We start from the raw sequence: 27,353 nt of genomic DNA, 5'->3' as shown, positions 1-27,353 counted from the left end.
TTAATACATATCCAAGCATATAAGTTAGAGAAAATTCTGAGATTGTTTCAGCTACGCACTCTATGAATTTGTATAACTAAACATTATGAGTGATAGTATTTAATCAAAACTGATGGTGGTATTGATGGCATTAAAACTAAAGTCAATTCAATACAGTTACTATAGTCTAATAAATTTGGAAATAAGTGAACAAAAATATTTTCTGCTTTTGGTGATGTAACTATATCACCTCGAGGGAATGTGAGTATTAACGCCAGTTCTCAGGACTTTCAGTGGTGTTCTAGGAAAAAAAGGTGAGTATGGACTCCTTGCTCAATGGCTGCAGGTAGAGAGATGAGATAGAGAGTAATCAGCATCCTTATTCAGAGCCCCTGGACTCCCCCATAGTGACTTCTCACATTGGGGAACCAACTGGAATTCTGTGCTCATAAATGCATTGACTACAGAATAAAACTGGAGATCCTTCAAATCTTTGAGAGGCTCCTAAACTCAAGACATGATAATTTTCTCTCAATGAGAGGATGACACGCAGATAAGAAGTGTTAAGATTTTAAAGCAAAATACAGAATACAGTTGGTTCAAACTGCCACCTGCACCCCATCTTCCTGCAGTATTTTCCCCAGGAAGTAAGAGAACTCCATCACCACCTCCTTCTGAGGCAACATTCTAAATGGAAGCAAATGTATGGCATCTTAAGGCCAGTGGGAGAGGTGGAGGACTAGGAACTGAATATTCCCATCGTTCCCACAGTTCAAGAACCCAACTCTCTCCTCATCTGGCTTGGGACTTTCTTAGTCCCAATATAACTACTACTACTATTAAGGTCCAGTTGGATCCTCAACGATTTGGGCACATAACTCTAATGGCCACATTTTATTACCTCTACCCTCACATGACTGCATGAACAGTTCCTCTCTTTCTCTGCTATTGAGGAGTGAAGGCAAAGTTACTTTGAATAATAACAGCTACAATTTCCAGAGTACTAAATGCCATATATTATGCTAAGTGCTGAAACACAACAGAGTATTTAAACCTCACAAGACTTTATTGGGTAAACATTATTACTAGGATTATACCAATGAGAAAACAGGCGGACAAAGGTTCAGCAACAAGCCCCAAGTCAGAAAGGCAACAAGTGGCAGAGCTGAGATTTTAAACTTCAACAGCCCCACAGCTGGTGTTTCTAACCGATTTACACTGCCGCTCCTAAGAAAGAAGCATTTCCTAAGCAACTGCTTGTGTGAGGTCTAGCGCTAAGTGCTGGAATTTTGAAAAATACAACCCATTCCTGTCTTTTAATTTTTCAACATAAAATTTACAAGAAAGAAATATCAGAAGGAAACGCAAGTGATAGAATATACTATAACGAAATAAGAGTACAAAAAGAATAAATTGGACAGAATCTAGAAAATTCTTTTAAATCAAAGTTTCAAAAAATCCTCAGAAAATCTAAATGTTTGAAAATTAAGTCTAAATGGCCTTCCAAAGTCACATCAGCTCTTTCTTTTTTTTAACCAACACCAGCCTTATGTGCCTTCTTATAACTAGGCCTTCCATGTCTCTAGGGCATACAGATTAAGATTTTCTTATCAATATGATTATTTCAAGGAACACAATGAGATCCAAGAATTTTTAAATTTTCAATCAGGCTTATGTTCCAATTCTCACTGGGCTCATCTCGATTCTCTTGGACCATCCACAAACCAGTCAGTCAACAGTATTCACTGAGTACCAACTGTATTTATAAGACGACTCTCCTTTCCATGGATGCTTTAACAGTGCTTATTTCTCACTGGCATGACCACTCATTGGGGACAATTGATCTTTTAATAAATCTTTAAAGAGAAATCATTGCAAGTTCAGCCTTCCAGGAAAAAGTCCTATAAATCAGCCCGAGGTAACAACGTAAGTTTGCCCTCCAGAGCATTCCATTTTACTAGCACCAAAATAACCCAAATACACAAGTGTACCCCAAGGATTGTCATACAAAGTGGTTCAATACAAATTGATTCATGGACACCCAGGGCTGCAAAGAGGTGGTTCCCCTTGGCCGTGAGACTAGACAAGTGCTGTCCAGTTCTGGTGAGTAAGGAGGGGGAGAGGGAGACGGGCCGCATCAGTTCAGTTAATCCTGGACAGCAGCAATCCTTGATCTAGTCTAAACTATAGACGCAGAGGGGTTAAACCAGAGGATGTGAAGGTTCCAGAACATCTTCAACATCCAGAAGCTAGGCTACAAGGCTGGGGAAAAAAGGCCTATTGATGATTCCTTCTCACTCGGTGAAGTAGGAAAAGTCGCTATTTACACAAAATAATCTCCTTGCAGCATGTTGGAACCACACCCACAGCAATGCAAGGCAGCAAGTTAAAATTAGAGCTGGAACAGCTCCTCCTGTTTGGCAGCTGATGGGCTCGCATACACTTTAGTACTTGACAATAAGCTGCAAAAAAGCTGGCCTCCTTTCCTCTCTCTTAAACTGGGTAGATATCTCACTTCTATAGTCTACATGGACTACTTTGTGTTTTTATTTTAAAAGTTCTAAAATGACAGCAGTGGTTTTTCATCTACCACTTGATGGGTGTGTTCCAAGGAACACCAGTCCCACTAGGGAGAATGTTTTAAGGTGAAAGAGTTCTATGGACAAACGCACGTGGGGAAAGTCTACCTGACCCAGGGCCCCTCCAGTAATTTCACAATGAGCATCAGCCCACCAGCAAGGTACATACTGGCAAAGCAGCCCCTTAGCTTTGTTTAACTCAGTGTTTACCAAGCCACCACCCAGTTTTCAAGTAACACCTATTGAAAGCCTGTGAAAAACACTTTGAGAAACAGTATTCAGAGAGCAAAAGCAGGTGAAAAGGAAAGGATATTATTCCTTGTTAAGGTAGCTCTTAACGAAGAGCCAGAGTAAAGCGTAAATAGAAAAAGCAACTTTTTAAAGATTGCAGCAGGCTTCTGATGGGCTCCCTACTTGCAGTCTCTTCTTTTAGATCTTAAAAGCTCTTCCTGTGATGTCACTTCTCATGCAACAACCTCCTATGGCTTCCTCCTGTGCATGCTAGAATGAAACCACGCTATGTCCAGTTTTGCCTCAAAGTTTTTGTTCATGAGCGTCTCTCATCTCAAACGCTTACCCTCAACCCCCAGAGCCTCTGAGGTGAACTCAAGTTTCATTTTCTTCTAGAGGGTCTTTCTCCAACTTTCACCCTTCTCCAACCTCATTGTTCTGATTGGTGGTGAGGCTCACTGTAACACTTAATGTGTATCTATCCCCCTATCTCGTACTATTTACTTCTCATCTATAATTACCAATATATTTGGGTCTTTCTTTATTCATCTAAAAAATCATCAGACTGAACTACGTGCTCAGTTCAAAATATTGATCCCTTACCTTGTCTCCCAAGCAACACTACATGCAACTTTCTGGTGGGATGAGAAATATTTTTAAAATTTTATAAATCTTTATTGTCTAAGAAAAAGCACAATTCAAGGATTCAAGGCAGTGAACCTTGAAAATACATGTACACATGAAGTATGTGTACATGAGAGTTTGTTCTACCTTGGAGGGAGAAAAACACGGTAATCAAAGGAAAGCATTTTCTGTATAAATACCTATTTCTCCCTTCAGTGAAGAACAACACTGCAAATAACCCAACAATAGGTGCGGAAGAAAGCAATCTACGCCGTCTCCAAGTACTGTGTGTCTGAATGTGCACACACAGTTACCAGCACAGGCAAACTGGGGATTCAGAAGCACAGAAAAGCAGATGCTACCGGCACAATCACAGTTAGGTATTTATATTTGGGAATGGAATTCCAGAGGTCTCATACAATTTGTTAGAGATATCAGTTTAAGTAGTTCCCAATTATTTTCTGATATTAAATCTAACTCTGGAAAAGAAATCCTTATTCTCAAATAATTTCCCAAGATTTTGCTCATACAAGAAACTTAAGAAATGTGACACCACACATTTATATCAACAAGAAATTCTTTCTCCTTATTTTCACTTGACTTCTACCTGGAAGGAAGCAACGCTGAGAAATAATAGTTTGCTCTCCAAGAATTTCTTCTACTCTACCTTAAATATAAGTAGACAATATTACATCAACTGTGTTACTCTAAAGTTATTTCATTCAAAGAGAAAAATTCTCTGATAAAAATCTAACCTGCTATCTCTTTCTTAATCTATATCTGACTTTCTATTGCTTTTGGAAATCTATGGTTCATATGGTTTTATTTTTTGGTAGGACATTAGTGTGCACTTTATCAAGTGATTCTCAATTGATTGATTACTCTAATGATTACTACAGATGGCAATGCAGGCACCTCTCCAGAGGAGGAATCATCTCAATATTTGGGGAGGCAATTCAAATACAGTCTCCAAGCTCAGAATAAACATGAGTATTGGTGCTTCTTTCATTTTATTTCTAAGCCCAGAGCCAAATCACAACTACCTGCATATTATTAAGGAAAAAGTGCTCAATTAACTCTATCCTTGGGATTGTGAAGCAAATGTACATCTAATATTTCCCCGATTAGTCACAGTTCCATCATCCAAGTAATAGAACTACATGTATTTTCAGTGAGGATTCTGGCAGTGAAAATAAATGATGTATTTCATATAAAATGAAGCCAAAATAGGCAAAGAACTTACTGCAATGTTTTGAGCAAAGCAACACTGACTCACTTTAAAACACTATTTAAGGTACTAGAAACTGTAATTAAATCAGGTCTTGAAAGTGCTAAGCAGAAGAAAAGTGTTAATTAGTAAATTAGTGAAAATACCATTTTTAGAGTGGAAAAGCTTTCTTTTACACTTTTAAACATTTACAAAAATTTCTTGATAAGGTGCAATTTGGAGTATTTATGGAAGCTTGATTTACGCTTTCTTAAAAAAAATTCACAGCACCTTTCATCCAATGAGCTCAATGTTCTATAGAGCATATTTTTTCCCCAAAAAGAAGAATATAAAATAGAAAGTAAGGCATCAGAGAGAACATTTACATAAAGGGCACAAGAAAGAGCATCCCTGGAGAGGTGAGCATCAGCAATACGATCAGCTGACTGGGACTAATATATTTCCAAATGGTGAATCAAAGGTATACACATGGCTTTCGCCAGCATCTCCTTCAGAACTTTGTTCAATTGTCGTCTTCTCAGTGAGGCCATTTACGGCCACTCCACTTAAAACTGCAAACTCCCCCCACCTCTGGGACTCCTTAGCCCACTTTCCTGCTTCTTGTCATCTCCATAGGATGCATCTCCTTTTTATATACTCTATAACTGGTCCATTTGTTCATTATCTGCTATTCTCACACGAATGTAAGCATCATGAGGTCTCACACCTCTGTCTGTTTCATCCACTATTATATCCCCAGTGTCTGGCACCTGGTAGGTACCCAATAAATAGTTGTTACATGAATAAATAGCATCAAGCCTCTTTATACCAGACATCCAAAGTCTCAGACTTCTTTCAGTTTGTGCTTTGAAATGAATATAGAAAAACTTTTGCAGAATAAAAATAATCACACACCAAAAAAAACTTCTTGTAAAGTTACAGACATTTAAAAAAATAAATATCTGTCATGTATATTCAGTTAAAATACTTTTTTTGTAAGGAACACATGCTTTGGATTAATCAGATAAAGATGAAAGTCAAGAATTTTGCCAACAGTGTTTCTTGCTAACATTACTCAGTTATGCCTTTCAGCTCAGGATATTGTGTATGAAGGATATCTTGTTAAAACAACTGTTGAAGGCAAGTCGTGTCATATCAGCCACACTCTGTACCCTATGGGAACTCAAATGTCCCAGAGTCTATGTTAATATAATCTTGCCGCTCTGCTGAGCTAAGGCAAAAATCCGTTTTTCAGTGCCATGTAAGGCTTCATAAAAAGTACCACATTATCTACATGTCTTCCAGAAATGAAGGAAAGCCGTGGGAAGGATTATGCGGAATCAATTTAGGAAGGTAAATATTGTTAACAAATACCAGAAAATAACCTAGTAAATGATCCCAATCTCCATTTATCAACTAACAAGAAGTCTGTACTCTTCGTTATATAATTGGTAACACAGTATCTATGCGAAAACAACATTCCCCAGCTGCGGGGCTCCAGGCGACTTTTCAACACGAGGCTCTCGACTATTCTGAGGCAGGATTCCCCATGCAACACTCTATGCACCTCTACAATTCTCCCGTCCTTTTTTTCTTGGTTTGTGAGGTTTTATTTTCGCTTTTCAATGAACTCTGTTCATTATAAATTGTCTGATGACAAAAGACAAAGACTGTTGTTTTTAGGTTTTTGGGGAGGACGGAGGGAGAGATAGTGATAGAAAAACAAGACTGGAATTTTCTCTTATAAGTAATGATATTTCAAGTCTGGTGAGAACTATAGAAAATATAAAAATGCATTATTATTTACAAAAACTGCATGCTTGTTTCATTGGCTGAGGATTTTAAAGGCCAATGCTAATTACTACAGAAATAGACACACAGAATTGTGCATGATTTAAAAAACGGTTCAATTTTTTAATGTAACTCAATCTATGATTCCACTAATTAACAAAATACAAAACTAAATCTTAAAATCTTAAAAGTTAAACAGAATATAGATTCTTATAGACTCTACAAATACAGTTTATTAAAGATTTATCAAATTGTAAAGTTATTAAGCTTCATTTCATCATTTCCTTCCTAAACAAATATTTTAGAGAAGTTAACTTAAGGTTATAAGTTCTCCCCATTTTGCAGGCTCAGTGGCCAATATTCAGCATAAAGGATGCAGCTTTCTAAGTGTTTCTGTTGACTAAGAGAAGCTGCTATAAAAGGTGCCCCAGCGCCCCGCAATGATTGGCAGGTGGACCAAAGAGACTGCAGCAAGGTCGACTAAGGGAATCAAGCCTTAGTTATACTATGGTGATATCAGCTTCATAAACTAAGGCAAGAAGAGAGAAAAGACAGAAAGTGCAGGATGCACCTCAGAAACGAAGGTCATGACGAACTTTAATGATACAACGATATCTATAAAATTTTAAAAACATATGATTTCCAAACAAAGGAATTAAAATGTTTCAAAATGATACAAACTAAAATGCTTAACATATTGCTAATAATAGAGCCAGCTTCCCTTTCAGGACACTCACATTCATGTTCTTTAAAGTCATCGGACCTGATGAAAATGTGGAAGGACTCTATGAAGGTCCCAGTAGCCCAAATATTTTTTAGAAATCAAACATCATTTGCAGCAATAAGTGCACAAAACCTACAATAGTTAAGTCAGAATTCCTACAAAAACAAGCGTATAAAACCTACTGTCAGAATTCCTACAAAAACTGGGTTAGCCCTGGGATTCTTGTGTTCCAATAATTAATGTACCTTATGATTTAAAAGGCGAAATCTCTCATCTTATGTAATGAAACATGTCTCAAGAGGGGCCTATATATTGAGGCAGAAAATAAAATACAACACTTCAATGACAAGTTCTAAGGAAATTATGGTTAAAATGGGATTTTTTCCCTTCTTCTGTGTTGTTTATCTAGATCGAGGTAGGAATCAACTTAATAAGGGTGTGAATCTTGAAGTTCATCATCAACAGATGAGAAAAATGGTATGGCAAACCTCCCCTCAATATGGTGGCTGTCACAAAATGAATACTGATCACATAAGTTGGTTCTGCCATTAGCAAACATATCTACATGGTTGTTCCCATGTGGTGATCTGTTTTTAAGAAATGATGTGTCTTGGGCTGGCCCGGTGGTGCAGCGGTTAAGTGCGCACGTTCCGCTTCAGCGGCCTGGGGTTCGTCTGTTCAGATCCTGGGTGCAGATATGGCACCACTTGGCAAGCCATGCTGTGGTAGGCGTCCCACGTATAAAAGTAGAGGAAGATGGGCACAGATGCTAGCTCAGGGCCAGTCTTCCTCAGCAAAACGAGGAGGATTGGTGGCAGATGTTAGCTCAGGGCTAATCTTCCTCAAAAACAAGAGAAATGATGTGTCTTTCCTGCACCATCGCCTGCAATATGCACATGTTGTTTGATTGGCACCTTGATTCACAGGCAACATTTACTAAGAAACAGAGCTGAAGGTCATTATGTGCCAATCACTAATTTATGTTATCCATCCCTACCTGACACTGTTAACATGTATTTGTTTCTTATATAGTAAGATATAGATTAAATGGTGGCTATTTCTTATAATAACTTATCCATCTATGGAACCATTTTTAGCTATCTATCCTTGCCAAGAAATGTTTGCTATCTCATGAGTTCTTCTTGATGCTCTATCGATACATACAATTTTTTAAAGTATTTCCTGACTGAATCATGCTGAAGAACGTAGGTAATCATATAAACCACAGCCAGCACACTGGACCTATAACAGTGATTCTCAAACTTTCCAATCTGTAAATCACTTTCACGAATCAGGAGATCACATGACCCATCTACCCAATTCTGTGTTCACATAATAGTCCTTAAATAAATCTTGAAATAATCAGTTCTCTGGCAAACAATCTACATAGTCTTCTCACTTCCTGATTATCATAACAGCCTGTCAGCTGGCCTCTGTTTCTCATCTGCTCCATGCAAATACAGAGTCTAGAAAAATCCCACAAACCCCACTATTTCCTCAGTCCAAATCCTTCAGTATATTAGAACCATATAAGATGCCAAATCTCAATTCTTCTTTTCTTCTTCAAGGTCCTATCAATTTTATCCCTTCTTATTTCTAGTCAACCCTGAATAGAAACTCTTGTTGCCATCCTGTTTGTCAGTTACAAACATGGCTTGTTCATCTCCATCCATCAAAGGCCATCTTAAGTTCCATCTTTCCCAAGAAGAGTTCCCCAGTTTCCCACAGCTGTAAACGCTCTCGAGTGTCGGGACTCACAGATAACTGAGACTTACGGACTTAAGTCTTAATGCACTTTCTTAACGCACTTAACATGCTCTGTCTTTAACCAAAGACACTCCATCCCCTTGCCCTGATTTAATTCCCTTCATATTGTAGAGCACTACCTCTCCTTAATCATATATGTACCGGCATATTTTCTCCCTCCTCAATCCAGTATAAACTCCGCGTGGCAGGAAGTTTGGATGTCCTGTTTACTACTGAGTACCAAGGGCCTAGAACAATGCCCGGTACTTAGTAGGTATTCAGTAAATATTTATTGAATCAATAAGTTATTACATCTCTTAGTTCCCCTGCCGGCCTAAAACTTCCTTCAGATGGAGGAATGTCTACAGTTTCTCACAAAGAGATGACAAATATTTCCTTGACAAATGAATATTTGTTCCTGAACAGACCCAAATAACTTTCAAAACTACCACATCCTCCCACAATATATTCCATTTTCCCCCAATAAAACACTACCAAGTTGCCTATAACTAAAATGGAATATTGAAAACCAGAAATAATGTCACCATCATTTAAATAATCCTTGTCTAATGCATTCTATTTCCTGTTGGAGTACAAACATAACATAAACCTCAAGTTTTGGAAATCAGAAAATGTTTTAAATTAAATTATGTTTTATGTATATATTTTCTGTTTTCTTTTTTCAGATATTTTTTCTTACAACTAAAATGTCAATTATAATATGAGTCACAAATAAGTCTACACAAAAGAATACTGTGTGCCAAGGTTCCTGTCCCATAAAGAGAAACTAGATGCTGAATTCACTACCTATAATTTCAAGAAAACCAAAGACCCAAAAGTACGTGCTTTGCTAGAAACCATGCCATGTGTGCACGTTTCCACACAGCCCTGCCAATTCCATCCTGACCCACAGCATCCCCTGCTATTTCAGTTCTAAACAAAGATTTATGTCAAATTATGTTCTAGTTTTGTGGTGCGGGTTAAGACGGGACCACCTAACACATGTTCACTTGGAACCTAATCCAAATTAGATCCTGGGTCCCCTGGGGAAGAGACAAGTACAGTAGTAGCCAATGCTGCTCTTTAAGTGGCATAAGCATTCAGTGTATTTCTATTGTGAAGAAATTTCACATTCATTAAATTAGATTTTCAATTTATTGCGTATTCTGGACGCATATTATAGCTTTATCTAAATATCAACATATAATACAGTGATTTCTAACTCATTACTTTGTGAATAATACTTATCTAATTGAGGCTATTTTCTAGATGAAATTTTAAATCCTTTCCCTTTTGGGGTGGGAGGGATGTTCCCATCAATTAGTTCAGAACATTACAATTAAAGAGCAAGGATATTAATATTTTCCACTATTTACAAGCAAAATTGAAACAATTTTTTAAATAGGTGTCAACATAGAATCTCTTCCTCAGAAATGTGATGGAAACACATAGTTTACAGTACTAGTTAGCGTGACTTTATATTGTACTTTTTATTCAAATAATTTTCAGAATAAAATTTTTTATTTTATGGCTGTTATTTTGACTAGGTTGTATGGGCTTAACACTTAAGAGACACATAAACTAAGACTTCATTCAACATTCTATATATGGACTTTATCAATTTTGTGGTTCATAAACGCTAAACAGCCAGTAACAACGGCATTAATCTACCTAATTAGGCAAGTTTAAAATGCTGTTATTATACATTGAAAATTTCATAAAATGCCCTCCTTTTAACTATTGCTCCAGAATGTGGGTTAAGGAGGGGATAGACTGCATTGCTGTTTGATAGATTCAATAGTCTTAATTATTGCACTTAGTTTTCTGAATATTTCTATACTTCAACATGATTAAAAGACTCACCAAAAAGTCTACTCTAAAATGTTAACCTTATGAAAAACTTTTGGAATTTCCTATTTGACCACTGAATTAGGTCTCTCCTGAAGATGCATGAACAACCCAACCACGGTTTATCTTTATGACCACATAAGTGTTGACCTAGAAATGGTTCTTGAGAGAAGAAAGCTGTCCTTTTCTATTCAATCTCATCTATGTCTTTTTACCAAGTTCCATGCACATTCTTTAATGGAAGCTCAAAAATACCAATAATGATGACAACGGCATTACTCCGAATGATGACAAACCATTAATTTACCATGAGGTTCAGTGGTCGGATTGGAATTATTTAATAAGCAGCAAATCAATTATGGAGCAACCTTCTGGTAAATGTGTCATGGGGCAGTGCATCCTGCTGACATTACTTCTTTTCAGCACACACTAATAAGATCAAAAATTTGTTTTTACTCAGCCATAACTATCTAAATTTCATATTAGAAAAAGATTTCTGAATGCGGATAAAAGGTTTCAAGCACCTATATTGTTGTATACTTCAAAAAGTTCTTATAAACATGCTTTAACATATTTGTATCTACATAGCACAAAGTCCCTCTTGAGCATTCTTCATGCTTTATCATCTTAAATATCTTGCACTCCTATTGTGCTAAATAGTTACCACCTTGCTCATCCGATAGTCATAACTAGTCCAGCACTGAATGAATGCAGGACCAAGTACAGAACAAAGAATGCAATCTCAGCTTTCCAACCAACAGCTTGATGCTCTGACCCCCATGCCATGTGCTATGATCATGAGTGATGGAGCTGTTCTGACTGCAAACCACTTTCAAATAATGATCCACAAAGTTAATCAAAAGGGCTTCCCTGTTCAATATTTACCTGTTACTCATTGACAGCCACTGTCTGCATTGCCATCTAGGATGTATAGAATGGGATCAGGAATACTGAGCTCAAACAGAACCTGAGTGCCTTGCTGAAGTACCAGGCACAAAGACAGCAGAATGAAGCTGCTCTTCAAACCACCTCTGACACTAAGATGTCTGCACGAGCTCCACAGCAGCAACACACTGCTCCTTCCTGGATTTGGAGGTCAAAGTAGTTCTGATAATAACAGGGATGAAAGGAAGAACAACCACATGAGAAAAAAAAAGAAAGAAAGAGAAAGAAGCAAGATATTAGGTATCAAAATATAAACATGGAGGGAAAAATAGTAATTTCCTGTATTTGGCGAAAAAAATAATATTCCCTTCTTGATGTGATCTCCTTGCTTTTATGTACTAGGAAAGCCATATCTATCCTGAAAATTATTTTTCTCATTTTAATACCTATTCAATATTTTAAGCTAAAAAATAATAAAACATTGATCTTTTTTACGTGTTGGGTATTTAAATGCTGTTTGCCAGCCTATCAATCAAACATACCCAGAGTGGCTGCTGACCAGCCTCCATGTCCACCCCTAAAGAGAGACAGGTGATCAGACTGATCATAACACAATTCTCTCATGTCGTTTTTTAACCATCAGCTGAAAGCAAGGCTTACTATGAGACCTTATAATTCAGATTACCCGTGAACTCGGCAGGTTCTGAACATGGGTGTTTAAGGGAGAAAAGTCACTCCAAATGTTAACCCTTTCTTAACTGAATTTTCCTGAACACTTACTCAGGAATGGTAAACAGCATTTGAGCACTTAGTATATACTAGGCATCGTTCTAAGTACTTTACATATATTAGTTCATTTACTCCTGTGAGAGAGACTATTCACATCATTTTACAGATGACAAAAATCATGAACAGAGAGCTTATGTAACTTGTTCAAGATCACCCAGCAAATAAGGAACTAGGGTGAACACATCAGTCTCCATCAGAGCCTGTGCACCTATCCCCTACACTGAAGATGCCTCCGTTGCATTTGGTGCTACTGAGGAGGTAAGATAATCATTGGCCTTTAACAAGTACCTTAAAAGGGTTGGTGGAGTAGATAAATTAATAAATATCTTTAAGGAACCTGCAATCTTATTGAGAAGATATTACCCATATACACACTTCTATCCTTTAACTTCTATAAGTTTGTGTCATGCCTCACCTCTCAGTTTAACTGAGTTCCTAAAAGGTATTTATTTGCAAATACACAATTGAGTGCCACCACACATGTGGGAGAGAGTAAATGATGCTTTAGGATTCAATCTTGGATTCAGCATTGTCTTCTCTCTCTCTTTTACATCCCCCTCAATCCACCCCATCAGGAGATCCTGTAGGCTCTTCCTTCAGAATATATCTCAGATCCAGAATCTTCTCACCACCTCCATGTCTACACCCTTGGTATGAGCCACCCTGATTATGGTAATTGTCTCGGAGCTAGTCTCCCTTCTTTCACCCTACTCCCCCTGAAGCATACGCTCAGTTCGCAGCCAGACTGACTTTAAAAAGTAAGTTACTCTTCAAGTCAAAATCCCCATTTCAAGTGGAGTAAAAGCCAAAGGACTCACCCAACTGCCAAGGTTCTGCGTGCTGGCTCCCTATTACCTCTGTGACCTGTCTCCTTCTATGTTCTCCTTGCTCATCCAGCCTCCACCGCACTGGCCTCCCCTCCGGTCCTTGAACACACCAAGAACTCTTCAGCTTCAGAGCCCCTGCAGTGGTCGTTGGCTCTGCCTAGAATATTTTCCCCTGGCTATCTGGATGCCTAACTCCTTCACTTCCCTCGAGTCTTTGCTCAAATGTTATCTCTTAAAATGATGCCTCACCTATTTGAAACCATAACTGACATGTCTTCAGCCCAGCACTCCTAATTCCTTCTTAACCCTCTGTATTTCTGTCCCACAGCCCTGACCACCACCTAGTAGACTACAGCTTTACTTGCATTTTAGCGTTTAACTGTTTAGTACCTGTCTCAAATGCCCTCTGACTTTGAAGGGAGAGCCTTTGGTCTTTGTCCACTGCTAGATCCCAAACCATAGTTCCTGGTTAAAGAAGGTGCCCGATTAATGTGCTGAATTAAATTAAGAGGAGAAACCACTGTGGATAAGGCAAAGGCAGAGTCATGTATGTGTTGTGCCCAACAAGAGTAAGTGGACATGTTTCATGGATAGGAGCAGAGAGCCTGGGTTGACAAATATCCTGGCAGAGTAAGGGAGGCTGAAAAACAGACTAGACCAAGACTGGAGGGTTTTAAACATTAACCTAAGATTATAGACACACCATGCAGTAAGAACAAACAGTCAATGATTTTGAGCAAGGAAATATGTTAGAAACAGCATTTTAATCTGGTAACTATAAGGTAGCCCAGAAAGGAAAGTTTTGCATTCCCTTGCACAGTACTTTGTATATGGGAAGACTCAAGTATTTATCTAACTTAATCAAACTGAATGAGATAGGAGATAAGAAGACTAATTAGGAGACTGCAACAATCTAGACATGAAATAATAGCTTAGATTAGGGAGATGGGCAAAGAAGGGAAGTATTTTTAAAAGAAATCATGCTACAAACATGGGCATTTTAGACAAAGGAATCAGAATGGAAGAGGATTCCAAGAGTGAGCCTGAACGACCAGAAAAATTAAGATAAAGCAGAAGTGTAAGGTGGGAGGGGATCACTGTAGGAAGACACAGAGTTCTGTTTCGGGGGACGGCTGCACTGTCCAGGAGAGAGCCCTAGACTCGGAGACCAGGAAGGTGTCACTTTGCAGGAGGGCCAAGCCACACCACAGCTGTGTGAAACTGCTCAGATCAGTTAACCTCTAGGACCCAAGGGGTTTTTTGGCCTGGTTTGGGGTTTTTTCCATGTAAAATGGAGATTGAACACAGTTTACTGGGTTGCTTTGAGGATTAATTGGGAATGTCCATGGAAGTGCTTGCAAATTTGTTGGTCATTACAAGTGGAGGTAGATGGAAAGCAGAGCACAAGTAGAAATGTGAAGCAGTTTGGAAATATAAAACGAGTTTGGAAAGAGGTAGGGCTTGAGATTCATCCATTTCTGTGTGATAACTGCAGGGTAAAGACTGATGAAGTTCCCAAAAGGGAGACCTAACTGTCCTCATACTGAAGGGGACACAGCTTTGCACACAAAGGACACCGAATATATGTTTTTTAAATGACTAATGTTCAAATATGACAAACTTCCCTCCTCTACAGGTAAGGCTTAAAGTTCCTCAGGGTCTTATTCTTTCGCAGAAATAGATTTCAGTAGACTATCCTTGAAAAGAGCATGGATGTTTTCCTGAGAAAAAGTATCATCCTACTCCAAGGAGCCATGCCATCCAATTGAAAGGGGATGACCTGCCCAGATGGACCTGGATTGGTCTGCTATAAACGGTCACCAGATTAAACCTTATTAGCTGCGTAATCTGAGCAAACCTAACTTCTCTGTGCCTTCATTTTCTTGAGTGCAAAATGAGTATATTACCAACCTACTTCAAATATAGTTATTTGGGTCAATTACAGTAATGCCTGGAGACCACAGAATACCACAGTTGGAACATGTTACTTCCTTTCCTTCTGATTTCAGCTTCATTTATATTACTACAGATGGAAAACCAGCCAACACAGAAGCAGGAATGGAGACACTGGAATATAAATTCAGCATCAAGAGTTAAAACGTCTGTCGTCCCCGAATGATCAATTTAGCCTCACAATGCGAGGCCTCAGTATCAATGAGTATCTCCTTTTGATGGCAGAATAAATGCAGCTGTATTCATTCTCTCCTGTCTGTATCTCAGAGCCTCAAATTTTGAGGACACTCTGTACCACAGTAATCATCTGTGTGCTGCACATTTCTCCCGAACAAACCCAATAAACATATTTGTGGTGCAAGTGAACCAAACTTGCCACTAGACCTTTGTAAAAATATACTTAAAATCTGCTGCCCCATAATGTTAGTCTTCTAGTCTTCCCTTCCACAAGGCCTTTCACAAGTACCACGATAAATAAATATTTTTTAAAAAATCAGCATCCTTTATTCCTACCAGCCTCATATAAATTGTTACGAGCTCTAGGCAAGCAGCATTCAGAAAAGATGGTAGCCAATCTTGCTCCCAGATGAATTTACTGATTATCAATTTCACCAGAGCTTAGGAACTCCCCCCACCCTCCACCCTCATCCCCACTAGATGTGTCACCAAACCTCGACTTTACAAAACATGGTGACATGAATACCACCACCTTCACTGATATTAATTCAAGACCTAGGACATCTGCTGAGTCTCTCCAGGGGATAAGAATCAGAGCCACTGCTTATTCGTGCCTTACAAGCCATCGAGCAGTTAAGCAGCCTGCTTCCCTGGAAGTGAGCAAAGACTTCCCTGTAATTATGGTAATACGTTCTTCACCATGAGATCCAGCCGGTGTCTGAAGGACAAGGGACAGGACAGGAGGCATTGTGCCTGACGGAGCCACACTAACTCAATTTCACTCCTAAAACAGTTTTTTTGGAGGAGTTGGAGAGTGGAAGCAAAGAGAAGAATCATCAAAAAGACCATGTACCTCCTGGTTTCAAGGCCAAGGCATGCAACTGGCTATGATTCACTCTGAGCACCCCTAACAGGCAACGGTCAAGAAAATGGTGCCATTATGGAAGCTTAGGTTGATTGATGCAAGTGATGAGAATTGCTAGTAAGAAACAGGCCTCTCCTCATTGGTACCTAGTGAGAAACAGCAAAGAGTGAGGCCCTATATGTAACCTAATATACAAATACTACTGCATTTGCTATTTATTGCAGGGACCCCTTATAACTGGGCTGAGAGAAGAGAAAGAAAATTACGTTTTAAATAAAGGCAATGATAATCTATTCAATCATATAAATCTCAAGCACTCAATTCCTAAGAATCGTCACACTGATATGTGAATCAGAGAGGTCTCAAATTTGCCAACAGAAAATCACTCAAGAATGTTTTCCTTACAGGCTGGTCATTGAAGCAAAATCCTCACAGGACCCAGACTTTTCTCTTGGTTCAGAACTAGATCAAAACATCTCAATGCTGAGCACAGGAAACAGAATTCTCTTTTTAAGCAACCTGGAGAATGATGCAGCAGACGTGGCATGAGAGAGAATGAGTTTGTAAAGCAGCCAGAAAACTCCATCTAATCACTTACCTGTTATTTCTCACACATGTACATATTCTGATCTAAATAAGCCATGTTTCTTTAACCTACCACAGGCTCCTCGCCATTAGCTTCATCCTGTAACTTCCAAAATTATTTCCACATTTAAATGACGGGCTATTCGGCAAAAATAATTAAGGTGGTGGGGAGAGATTTTTCTGCTTAAAATCTTATCACTAATGCCACTTATATCAGTAGTTCCTGCTGGAGGAATTTAAATTCAAACAAAAGAATTTAAATTCCCCCAATAAGAAAGTGCTAAAAATGCAGAAAGAAGGTACTGACTACACCAGGGAAAAAAATATAAGTCATGTAAGAAAGGAAATCTCTGCAGAACATGGAAGCTGACCATATTGCTTCCAGCTTCCCCTAAATAAGCTGCTCCTCTACAAGTTACAACATGTGAACCCAGAAATTTCCAAGCTGAGGCAACTTGTTGATGGATTCACAAGAAAATACCTATATACATGGATATACATCTATCAGAGATGATATGCTTATAAATACACACAATTATATATAGATGCCAAATTGTTAATGGTGGCTGTCTATGGGTGGTACCATTACAAAAGACATTGATGTTTGTTTTTTCCTTTATGTTTTTCTGCATTTTCTAAATGTTTCAGAATGAAAACTTTTGGCATGTCTATTCAAAAAAAAAAAAAAGAAAAAAGCTACTCCAAGAGAAAACAATAAAACTAATCTAGAAACCCCTCCATACACCAACCCAGAGCCATGGCACCGGGCTTAGTGAAAGGAAATTCCAAGAATATGCCCACAACAGGAGTTGACCACCCACCACAGCGCCCTCTGTAACACAAAATAACACAAATTCAAGGCCATTTACTGAGCAGATGACAGGGAATTCCCTGATCAATAATAGACAAACACATGGATATAAAAGTTCTGAGTAGGGTCAAGTTGAAACCATAATCTCATCCCCTTGTTGTTAGTAAGACTAGTAGTGGAGGTATGATATATACATATATCTCTTCTTATTACCAGTTATATATCTTCTCATTAAAAGGGATATATCCTGATGTATTTTTTATTCTATTGTAAGCACACTGCTTATACATGTTTTTAACAACACAGATCATAATATTTTAATTATAAGTGGCATTTCCACAATATTTTTATGTATTTTCCATAAGACTGTATTTCTTAAATTTCCTAAGAATATGAAATTTCCTGGTGTGTGAAATTAACTTAGATTTTGAATATTCACTAAAATTCACAGTTATCCCCTTTAATGGAGTACGGTACTTTGAATGTTATGAAAACGAAAATTTTCACATTTGTATTACATAAATGGCAAATATAACACATAATTTAGAATGTGTTCTTTTAGGAACTTTAAATTCTTCAACATTTCCATAGTCATAATGGCTTATCTTGCTAGAGGCTGAATGTTTATTTTTCTCCATTTTGCAGACAAGATCTCTACGAGATGAACAGTTATACCCCAAGTTAGATGAGTAGCAGAGCAGTACTCATTTAGTGAGTACTTACTATATGCCAAGCACCATAATAACCATTTCTGTGGTTTAGACCTTAGGCTCTGAAGTCAGACAGACTAATGCAGGGGTCAGCAAACCTTTCCTGCAAAGGACAAGATCGTAAACATTTGAGGCTTCGTGGGCCATATGGTCTCTGTCACCAGTGTAGCACAAAAACAGCCAGAGATGATGCATGAATGAATGGGTATGGTCATGTGCTAATAAAACTTTATTTACAAAAACAGGCAGGGGGAAAGGGGAGCAGATGTGGCCAGTGGACCATAATTGGGTGATGCTAACCCAAATTCCACCACATGCTATCTTCTTAACCTTGAGTGAACTACTTAAACTCTGTAAGCCTCTGTTAGCTTACCTATAAATGATTAAACTAATCTTACCTAGTGTATAAATTTATTATAAGCATTTTAAAAGTTGTATGTTGGGGATCGGGGCCAGTGGCACAGTGGTTAAGTTTGCGTGCTCCGCTTCAGTGGCCCAGGGTTCACAGGTTCAGATGCCGGGTGTGGACCTACACACCACTCATCAAGCCATGCTGTGGTGGCATCTCATATACAAAGTAGAGGAAGACTGGCACAAATATTAGCTCAGGGACAATCTTCCTCAAGCACAAAGAGGAAGATTAGCAACAGATGTTAGCTTAGGGCCAACCTTCTTTACCCAAAATTTAAAAAAAAGTATGTTAAGGCATCAGTCTACTGCCTGACATGAGTATCTTGTGAAAGATTAGTCACATTAGTTGTTATCATCATCTTTATCATCACATTGATCCTCAAAACAACTATGAGAGAATTGTTATTTTTACCCCCAGTTTAGACAGGAGAAAACTGAAGCTTAAAGAGTTAGGTAACTTAGCCACTGTCCCACATCTAACAGATAATTGTGGGGCTAGGATCAAACTCAGATCCATTTCCAGGAGGTTTAACCACTTCTAGCAATATTAAATACTACTGTGTGGACTTCTGGATCTCTTAAAACAGGTTGCCCATAGTCAAAGACCACAGCATCATTCCTCCACTCTAATGCATAAACTAAGTCCAAAAATTCACTGAAGACACGTTTACAAACTCAACATACAGAACAAGCTGTTCTTAAAACCATACTTTATGTGTAGCTACAAGTCTGCTATATTATTTTTAAATCTAGGCACAAGCACCTTAGTCTCCTTGCCTCTCTCTGAAACCACCCGTGAGCAATTTTGCACATTCTAGTTCAACAGCATGCCTACAAAAGGTTCTTTGTAGCTCTGTTCCTCTCACCTTGACCTTTACTTTCTGTTCTCGGGTTTCTAGAGCTCTCATACATACAGCAGGTGTGTCACTAACCAATTATTTTTAAAAATCTAGGCAGTCACTTCTCTCATAATGAAAAATATACACTCTGGTGAAGCCAATTAATATTCTCTCATTTTAAATCATGCCTCCTGTGCCTGTCCATTTTCACTTTCTGGCCTTCGTTTATCTTGAATTACAAGTGGTCTGTGAGGACGAAGGCAAATGTCAAGCTCCTCAAGCCAGGAAAAGCAATAAATTTGTAGACAGGTCCTGAACTGGATTTCATTTGGCGGAGTCCTCAAGATGCTTATAAAATGAAAATAATTTCAAACTAACAAACACAGCATGACTGCACATTCTTCCACACAAAGTACACTAAAGGAGTTTCTCAACAAAGAGGAGATGCTGAGGCCGTGGGCCACACCCACAGCAGGTGTCCTGCCTCAGGTCTAAGCTGCTTCCAGAGGGACTCTCTAACTCGTGGTCCATGCCCAACTCTTCCCTCCTCACAACCTTCCAGGGGCTCTCAAAGAATCAGTGGCCGCCTGCCCCGATGCCTTTGCTCCACCTTCTCCAACCTCTATTCCTGTCACCTTTCCTCAGCCCTCCACTCCTGACATGTGCCATTTGTGATTCACTACACCAGAACCACCTGTTTTTTGCCCAGATCACTACTTCAAGCATGCCTTCCCCAAATCAAGTATCTCCTCCACCATAAAGACCTCAGGGCCCTCCTTGACTATCACAAATAACCCTTGCGTGGTGCCACTTCCACAGTTTGCACTCATCCCACTCGAGGCACCTCTCACACAGGATCCCAGTTACTTGTTTACACCTCTTCTAGACTTCAAGTCTTCTAGGCTTCTGGAGGGCAGAGGTTTTCTTAGTCACCCTTGAAAACCTCAGTTTAGCTAGAACAGCATCTGACCCACAGGTGATGATCAAAATACATTTGTTAAATGAATAAATAAGTTCCCTTTTAAGCCAGTCTGAGATTAGCCCTGAATAATACTTTCATGCCATCCACATTACCAAGATATGCCACTTGAAGTCATTCATAGGCAAAGCCATTGGTGGGATGCTAAAATTAACTGGGAGAAACCACCAGAAACCATGCTGAGGTCTCAAAGGCGTGATATGGAAATTAGAATTCATTTGGATGTTGAAAGGCTTGAAGCAGTTCTTGCTACAAAGTTCAATGTCTGTTTAACATGCAGATTCTGTTAGAACTCTTTATGAAGTTCACTGTATAATTCTTTTTGCAATTCTTTGTTATTTACGGATCCAAACACAACTGACATAAATTATTCTAATGTGGGGGGGTGCTGTATAACAGCAATCAATCAGGTTCAACAACCAGCAAAAGAATTCGCTGCCGCTGAAGCCTCTTTGACCCATCCCTCCCCTTCAGCACAGGTGACCACCTATCCCCTCAGCAGCCTGCCTGACAAGGCACCTGTCTTGTTCTCCTTAATTGGGATAACATGTGCAAGTGGTTAATTCTGTCTGGCACAACACAGCTGATTAAGACTGGCGAGTTCCTTCCTTCTTCACTCACTCTCCTCCTCTTGTCCCTGGACTGTTAATTCCTTCTCTCTTTTGAATCTGAGATCTTCCGCTTTCCAAACCATGCTTCTTGGTCAATGCCGGCCTTAACCCTGTACTGAATAGGAGAAAACCCAAATTCTGGGTTTGTTCTTTTTGGGAAAGGGAGAAAACGTCACCCCCCACCCCCTCGGCCCCAAATTAATTTCTCCAATTCCTGACATGGTGTCTGAAATTATTCTATTGGAGAAGACTCGCTTTTTTTCCCCTTGAATTCTTTCACTTGGAATTTCTTATTAAAGTGCAAATGGCCCTGAGAAGGCTAATATTATCAGTTAACAACACCTGATCTGCAATAAGGGGTACAGACAAAAACCCCCAGTGGAGACAAGGTCCTGGGCCTGAAACGCTAACCAGGTATCCAGGGGGAATGAATTTCACAGAGGAGGAAAAAGAGCTTAGGATGGAGAAGAGAGAAACAAATACAACCCTCAAATTTTGCCAACGGCCTCTTCTGCTTTAGGTGACAAGTCTCTAGTCAATTACAGACCCCTTCTCAATCGTGGCTGCACTAGGAACCCTGGGTTAAACCCCTTTGTTTAAAATAGATCCTGTGTGCCTATTGCAATGGCACAGCATAGGCACAGTAAAGGTTAGTAAGGTCCAGACTCAGTCTTTTCTAAATATCGCTGAAATGATTGTTCCTGAACACAGGTTTAAGGATGCTCACTCTTCCTCAAATCCCTCTATAGTAGGGTCCAACCAGATGGCTGAATTGTGACAAACTTTGAGGCTAAAAAACCCTTTCTCAGTTGACTCTTTTCTACCTAGTTATCCTTCCTCAGGATCGCATATTAACACAAGTGATTGTCAATGGATATTGCTACAATTCCATCTCCTGTCCATGAAAGTTTTCTTTCTTCTGACAAGTATTTTCTCGCCTTTCTTTAAAAACAAAAAAAAACCAGTTATATGGAAAGGGGTGTCTTTTCTCTTTTTTCAGACTCTCTCATACTTTTTTCATAGAGCTTTTACTTTTATGTTTGAAAATTTAAAAAAGTAAGACTGACAATTGTTTTAATTGGAAAGAACTTAGGCATCTCCCAATCAAATCTGCTGCTTTACGGACGAGTTCACTAATTGTTGCCAACTATAAAGACAGCTGAAATAGGGAGAGTCTGGGACCTAAGTTTCAGTACTTAGCAAAATGCTTAAATAAAACAAAGAAATTTGAAAAAAATATTTACACTACAGTTAGTGTTTTTGAAAGCCCTGTATTCCTACCCTTTGCTAAAAACTTAATCTCACCAGTTACAATTTGAAGTTCTAAATTGGCCATGTCATAAGCAATTAATGTAAGAAGTTAGGGTAACTACCATTATTTTGAAATCATAAATTAGAGACATTCTGAAATAATTAAGCTGAGGTTTTATATTCCTGTGTCCTTTAAATTTTCAATGTTATTGAAACAATTGAGTTTAATTATTTTAATAAATCCCAATAACATATGTTTTAAAATGCTTTAGAACATAAGGTTATAAAATGTGAGAAAATTATAAAGCCATAGAATTATAGTTGGAGGGATATGAGCAATGATATGCTGGTAAATATATAACCACCAATTGCGGGTTAGAAGGCACCTCATTTGCAGCATTTTCCAATATCCATGTTGCAAACACTTCCCCTAAATTCAAGCTACTAACATGCGGTCAGGGGTCAGAGAAAGTGAAAGATGTGCACAGATGGGCTCTCATGAGCCCATCCAAGTTGGCTCCAGAACATCTGGATAGTGTCGGCTCTTCATTCCTGAACCCTTTGCACAGAACTGACCATTTCTTTCTTTACAACCCACTGTACCCTGAACACACAATCACATAACACCTAACATTATTATGTTTACCTCCTCGACTCTCTATTACAGTGACTTTCAATCTTTCTGGATGTAAAACACAGTAAGAAAAACATTTGACCTAATGACCCACCCTGTGTACACACATGTGTGTGTGCAGTTTTATGTATATGTACCAAAACATAAAGCAAAAACAGAAGTCTCAGAATAAAACATACTCTCACTAAGCACAATACACTAAAATTTTCTATTCTCTTCCATTTCATTTAAAAAATTCTGATCTTCAGCCACTAAATTGCATTCATACCCCTCTATTTGGGTTGGGCCCCCAAAATAGAAAAACAGTGCTCTGATAGACTCTAAACTCATTCAAGATAGGATTATTATATGTCAATTGTCTGTATCTGTTCCCTACGTCTAGTAGTAATTATTGAGACCCAAGAAAGTTAAGCAACTTGCACAAAGATGCACTTGCCATCAATGATAAAAGGCCCCTCAAGGCAAATAATTCATTACACAAATTCAGGATATTTGTGGCTTAACACTGAAAGCTAGAGGGTCTTCCAAGACAGACACCACTTCACCAGAAATTGATGGAGAAATTTTTATTTTTTGTGAGGAAGATTGTCCCTGAGCTAACATCTGTGCCAATCTTTCTCTATTTTTTGTACGTGGGATGCCACCACAGCATGGCTTGATGAGAGGCGTATAGGTCCATGCCCAGATCTGAACCCACGAACCCCAGACTGCTGAAGCAGAGCTATCAAAGTTAACCACTATACTACTGGGCTGGCCCGAAGAGAAATTTTTAAAATATTGTGCTGACTTCATCATTGATGAAGGTTTGGCCCTTTACCCACCATAGCCCTATGACCAATCCTGCCTGTTTGCCTAGGATGACAAGGCAAATCTTAGTGATCATCACTTCCCTATTACCAATAATAGTCACCCCTCCAGAGTGTTAAAAAGATACCCATATTTTTGACAAAACATTTTAAATCCTCCATGGAGGAGAGCTATATAAATGCCGATTAATGCTAAATATATTATATAGAACACACATACTTCAATATCTAATACACATTAACACTAGCTTTCTAACAACCAGAAGCCTAAGACTTATTTGGAGAAAATACTCACTCAGGAAAATAAAACCTGAATCCACGGCCTTTTTCTCTTCAGTGTGCTCATGCAGCACATGGTTTTTTATAGGTGCTTTTAAATGTACACTATAGTTTCAAGACAATCCAGATAAGCATCTTCACTAAAATACACAACACCATAAATCATCTCAGTGACAGTGCTCCAATTTAACATCTTGGGGATTTCCTCCCCTTCTTCATCATTTATTTGCCAATATTTCCTTGTTATGAATATCCCCCTGGTGACTTTCCCTGGCAGTCACAGCTGTGCTACCTACTGTGTCTACCTTGACTACAAATAACACCAAATCTTAAAAAAGCAAGCCCTTGAGACAATACGTATAGTTAGAAAGGAAGCCTTGCTGCGGACTGAATTCCTGGTGACTCCATTCAGGCTCTCGACTTTAAATGGACAAACCTCAGTCTCTCTGCAGCTAGTAATTTCACACATGTGAAACTGGCTTAATTACAAATGAACAACAGTTGGCTGCAGTCTCCAATTACTTGAATGGTCAACAATCAACGGCTGCTTTAATACAGTCCTTAAAGCACCCCCTTCTTATCCAGCAAAAGGCTTCTTCAAAGTATCCATGAATCACAGAAAAAGCCACAAACTCGCCAACAGATTACAGAAACTTGACCACCAGGAGCCACAATAAGTATAACTCACAGATAACAAGGATTTTTAAAAAATAATAATCAGAAACAATTTTGCATTATAATTAATCCGATTCTAATGAAGAAAATACTACTATCTAGGCATCAGAATATCAAGAAATAAAGCCAGAGATAAATAAGTTGCTGAGATACAGAGAAGAGACCCAGCTACATCCGGTGCCCACTTTCCACCCATTTCAGAGAGCAGCCTTCATGGGCTCCAGAATTTCCTGATCACTTATAAAATGGAAACCATGAAAGAAAATGCTCTACAACCAACTGGAGGCGTAAGTGAAAGCAGAACTCACCAGCTTGTATTCAGAAAGGAGTTTTAAGGAAAAAGGGTACTTTTTTTTCAATAATGAAGCTCTACTACAAAAGAAGTTAAGAGTTTGAAGACAAAAACACACCCAAGTATATTTTCAAAGTATATCCAGGAAGGCTAATGCCTTCAGTGAAAATCCATCTACCTTACTTTGCATGTTCTATAGGGGAATTTAATTAATTAATTAAAGCTTAATGTGATTCAATCAATATTCCATAACTTTTCTGGAAAGCACAAATTTTATCCTTTAGGGGAAGACTCCAACTTAGACTACCGTTTTAACAAAACAAAAAATAAAAACTTTCTTCCTAGCAAAAGCAACACAAGTCAAGCGAAGATATATTAAAATGCCTTTCTCCCTGAGCAGAGTGTTTACTTCAGTGATAGCAACAACACCTCGTTACCAACAGTGCAGATTCTGTTAAGTAATGGACAAAGCAAATGGCAGCCAAGGCAGAGGACTCAACTTCAATTTAACTGTCCTGTAAGGTACATAGTAATTAGCTGCAAAGCTCTGAAATCTTAGCTAGCATGTTAAGTCTGCTACATGACAGTATAATTTGACTTCTTAAAGGATTATGCAAATTACAACTCATCATTCCATTACAGGATTGAAAAAAAGTGACAGCTAATTTATACATAACACACCTTTCAAATCCCTAAGATGCGTAGCACCTGTGCAATGTATTTTGCCGAGATTTTCTTGCATATAAGTACTTGTTTATTGCAATATAAAGAAGCTTTCCTAAGAGCTTTAATATAGCCATTTTTAAAAAACTTTTAGACCACAATTTCAAAAGAATAAACATTTTTTTCTGTCTTGATTTCAGAGGCCAAATTTTTTGGTTATTTTTGTTTGATTTGCTTTTGGGTTTCTTTCCCACTAAATTAGAGAAATATAAGGTTTCAATACAAGGATATTTTTGAATAGCTGGCAACCACAAGCACTGATGCACGAGCCAGAAGGAAGACTCACAAAGATTTCAACATACTTCTGGTAGGTAGATTCACAGTAGATTCCGTCATATCTGTAGATTTTCCTACATTCTGATTGGTTGGGCAGAGGATGCTGGGCAGTTATTCTGTAGAGGCATCAAAAACAGATAGACATGACTAGAGGTTCTCTACAGTCAACTGGAATGCAGGATAACAAGTATGTTGAAATTTAATATATTTTGCTTTTTATGCTTTTGAGCTATATACAATTGCAATGTGTACATACATCTTAGAACAGTAACTTCCACTTTTAGAAACTTGCAACCAGAGAAAACTTTTTTCAGTTCTTCATCAGAACAAAAACATTTTTTTAATCTCAGAGTCATAAAAGTGGAAGAAAAGAAAGACATAAGGTCTAAAGCTTAACTCACTCTACCATCCCCATGATTATATTCTAAAAAGAAATGTTAAAACAAATGTCAGAGTTTTTGTTACAAGATTGTCATTAATTCGATCATGCATTACTGTTGTAGGCAACTGTAAATTAGCTATAAAAACCTTAGTAAAGTTAATATATTTTTCAGCTTTACTCAATTTATAGAGAGTTTGTATTCTACCGACTTCTAAAGGGATATGACACAGCTTACAGAACTAAACCCAATTAGGGATGAAAACACAGGCAGGACCGTCGGGAGCTCGGGTTAGATGTTAACAGGCACCTGAGATGAGCTGATTACAGTGGCTCTAGGTTTCTTGGCAGTCAAGGCAAAAGGGGGAAAAAGACATACAATTTTCATCTGAATTACTTAAGCATATAAAATCATCTGAGACTCCTGCATTATATAGACACAAAAGTGCTCAGAATTTTCTGACCATTTCCTTCAACGGAAAAATCTCTTCATTCAGGAAAAAATGTATTTAAGGAATCTATCATGTTGTATTCTACAGTAAAGTAATGTACTGTAACCAATATACAATATCAATAAGAACACCAAGCCCTTCCTTCTAATATCACTCTATCAGGAAGGGTATGTAATATCAAATCTTTAAGCATATATATTAATACCTTAATTATTAATGAAAACACGTAATGGATTGATGTCATTTTGTAAAAATTCAGATGAATTTGTTTCCAATTTTTGTGGAGAATTTTAAATTTACTTAATATTTCATAAGGCCCAATATATCTAGAGACAATACTTTAAAATTTTTAAGTTCTATTTTCGAAACTTATTTAGATGCATTCCTAAGGTTTATTTAAACATTCTCTGTTACA

The 27,353-nt window shown here is 38.3% G+C and overlaps 1 protein-coding gene across 18 annotated transcripts in view; it reads right to left on the bottom strand.

Moving 5' to 3' along the window:
- Window positions 1-27,353, bottom strand: part of NPAS3 (neuronal PAS domain protein 3) — an 828,951-nt gene that overhangs the window by 694,746 nt on the left and 106,852 nt on the right. For 10 of the 18 annotated variants that reach the window (XM_070587900.1, XM_070587907.1, XM_070587910.1 and 7 more), the window contains exon 2: window positions 26,134-26,223. The exons of the other annotated variants lie outside the window; for them this stretch is intronic. In XM_070587900.1, coding sequence (XP_070444001.1) covers window positions 26,134-26,223 — 90 coding nt within the window. The remainder of the gene's footprint in view (window positions 1-26,133; window positions 26,224-27,353) is intronic. 18 annotated transcript variants of the gene reach the window in all.

This window comes from Equus przewalskii, chromosome 1 (assembly GCF_037783145.1).
Source record: "Equus przewalskii isolate Varuska chromosome 1, EquPr2, whole genome shotgun sequence".
Classification (NCBI taxonomy): domain Eukaryota; kingdom Metazoa; phylum Chordata; class Mammalia; order Perissodactyla; family Equidae; genus Equus; species Equus przewalskii.
The sequence above is the reverse complement of the archived record's forward strand: the minus strand, read 5'-3'. Positions and strand labels throughout refer to the sequence as shown.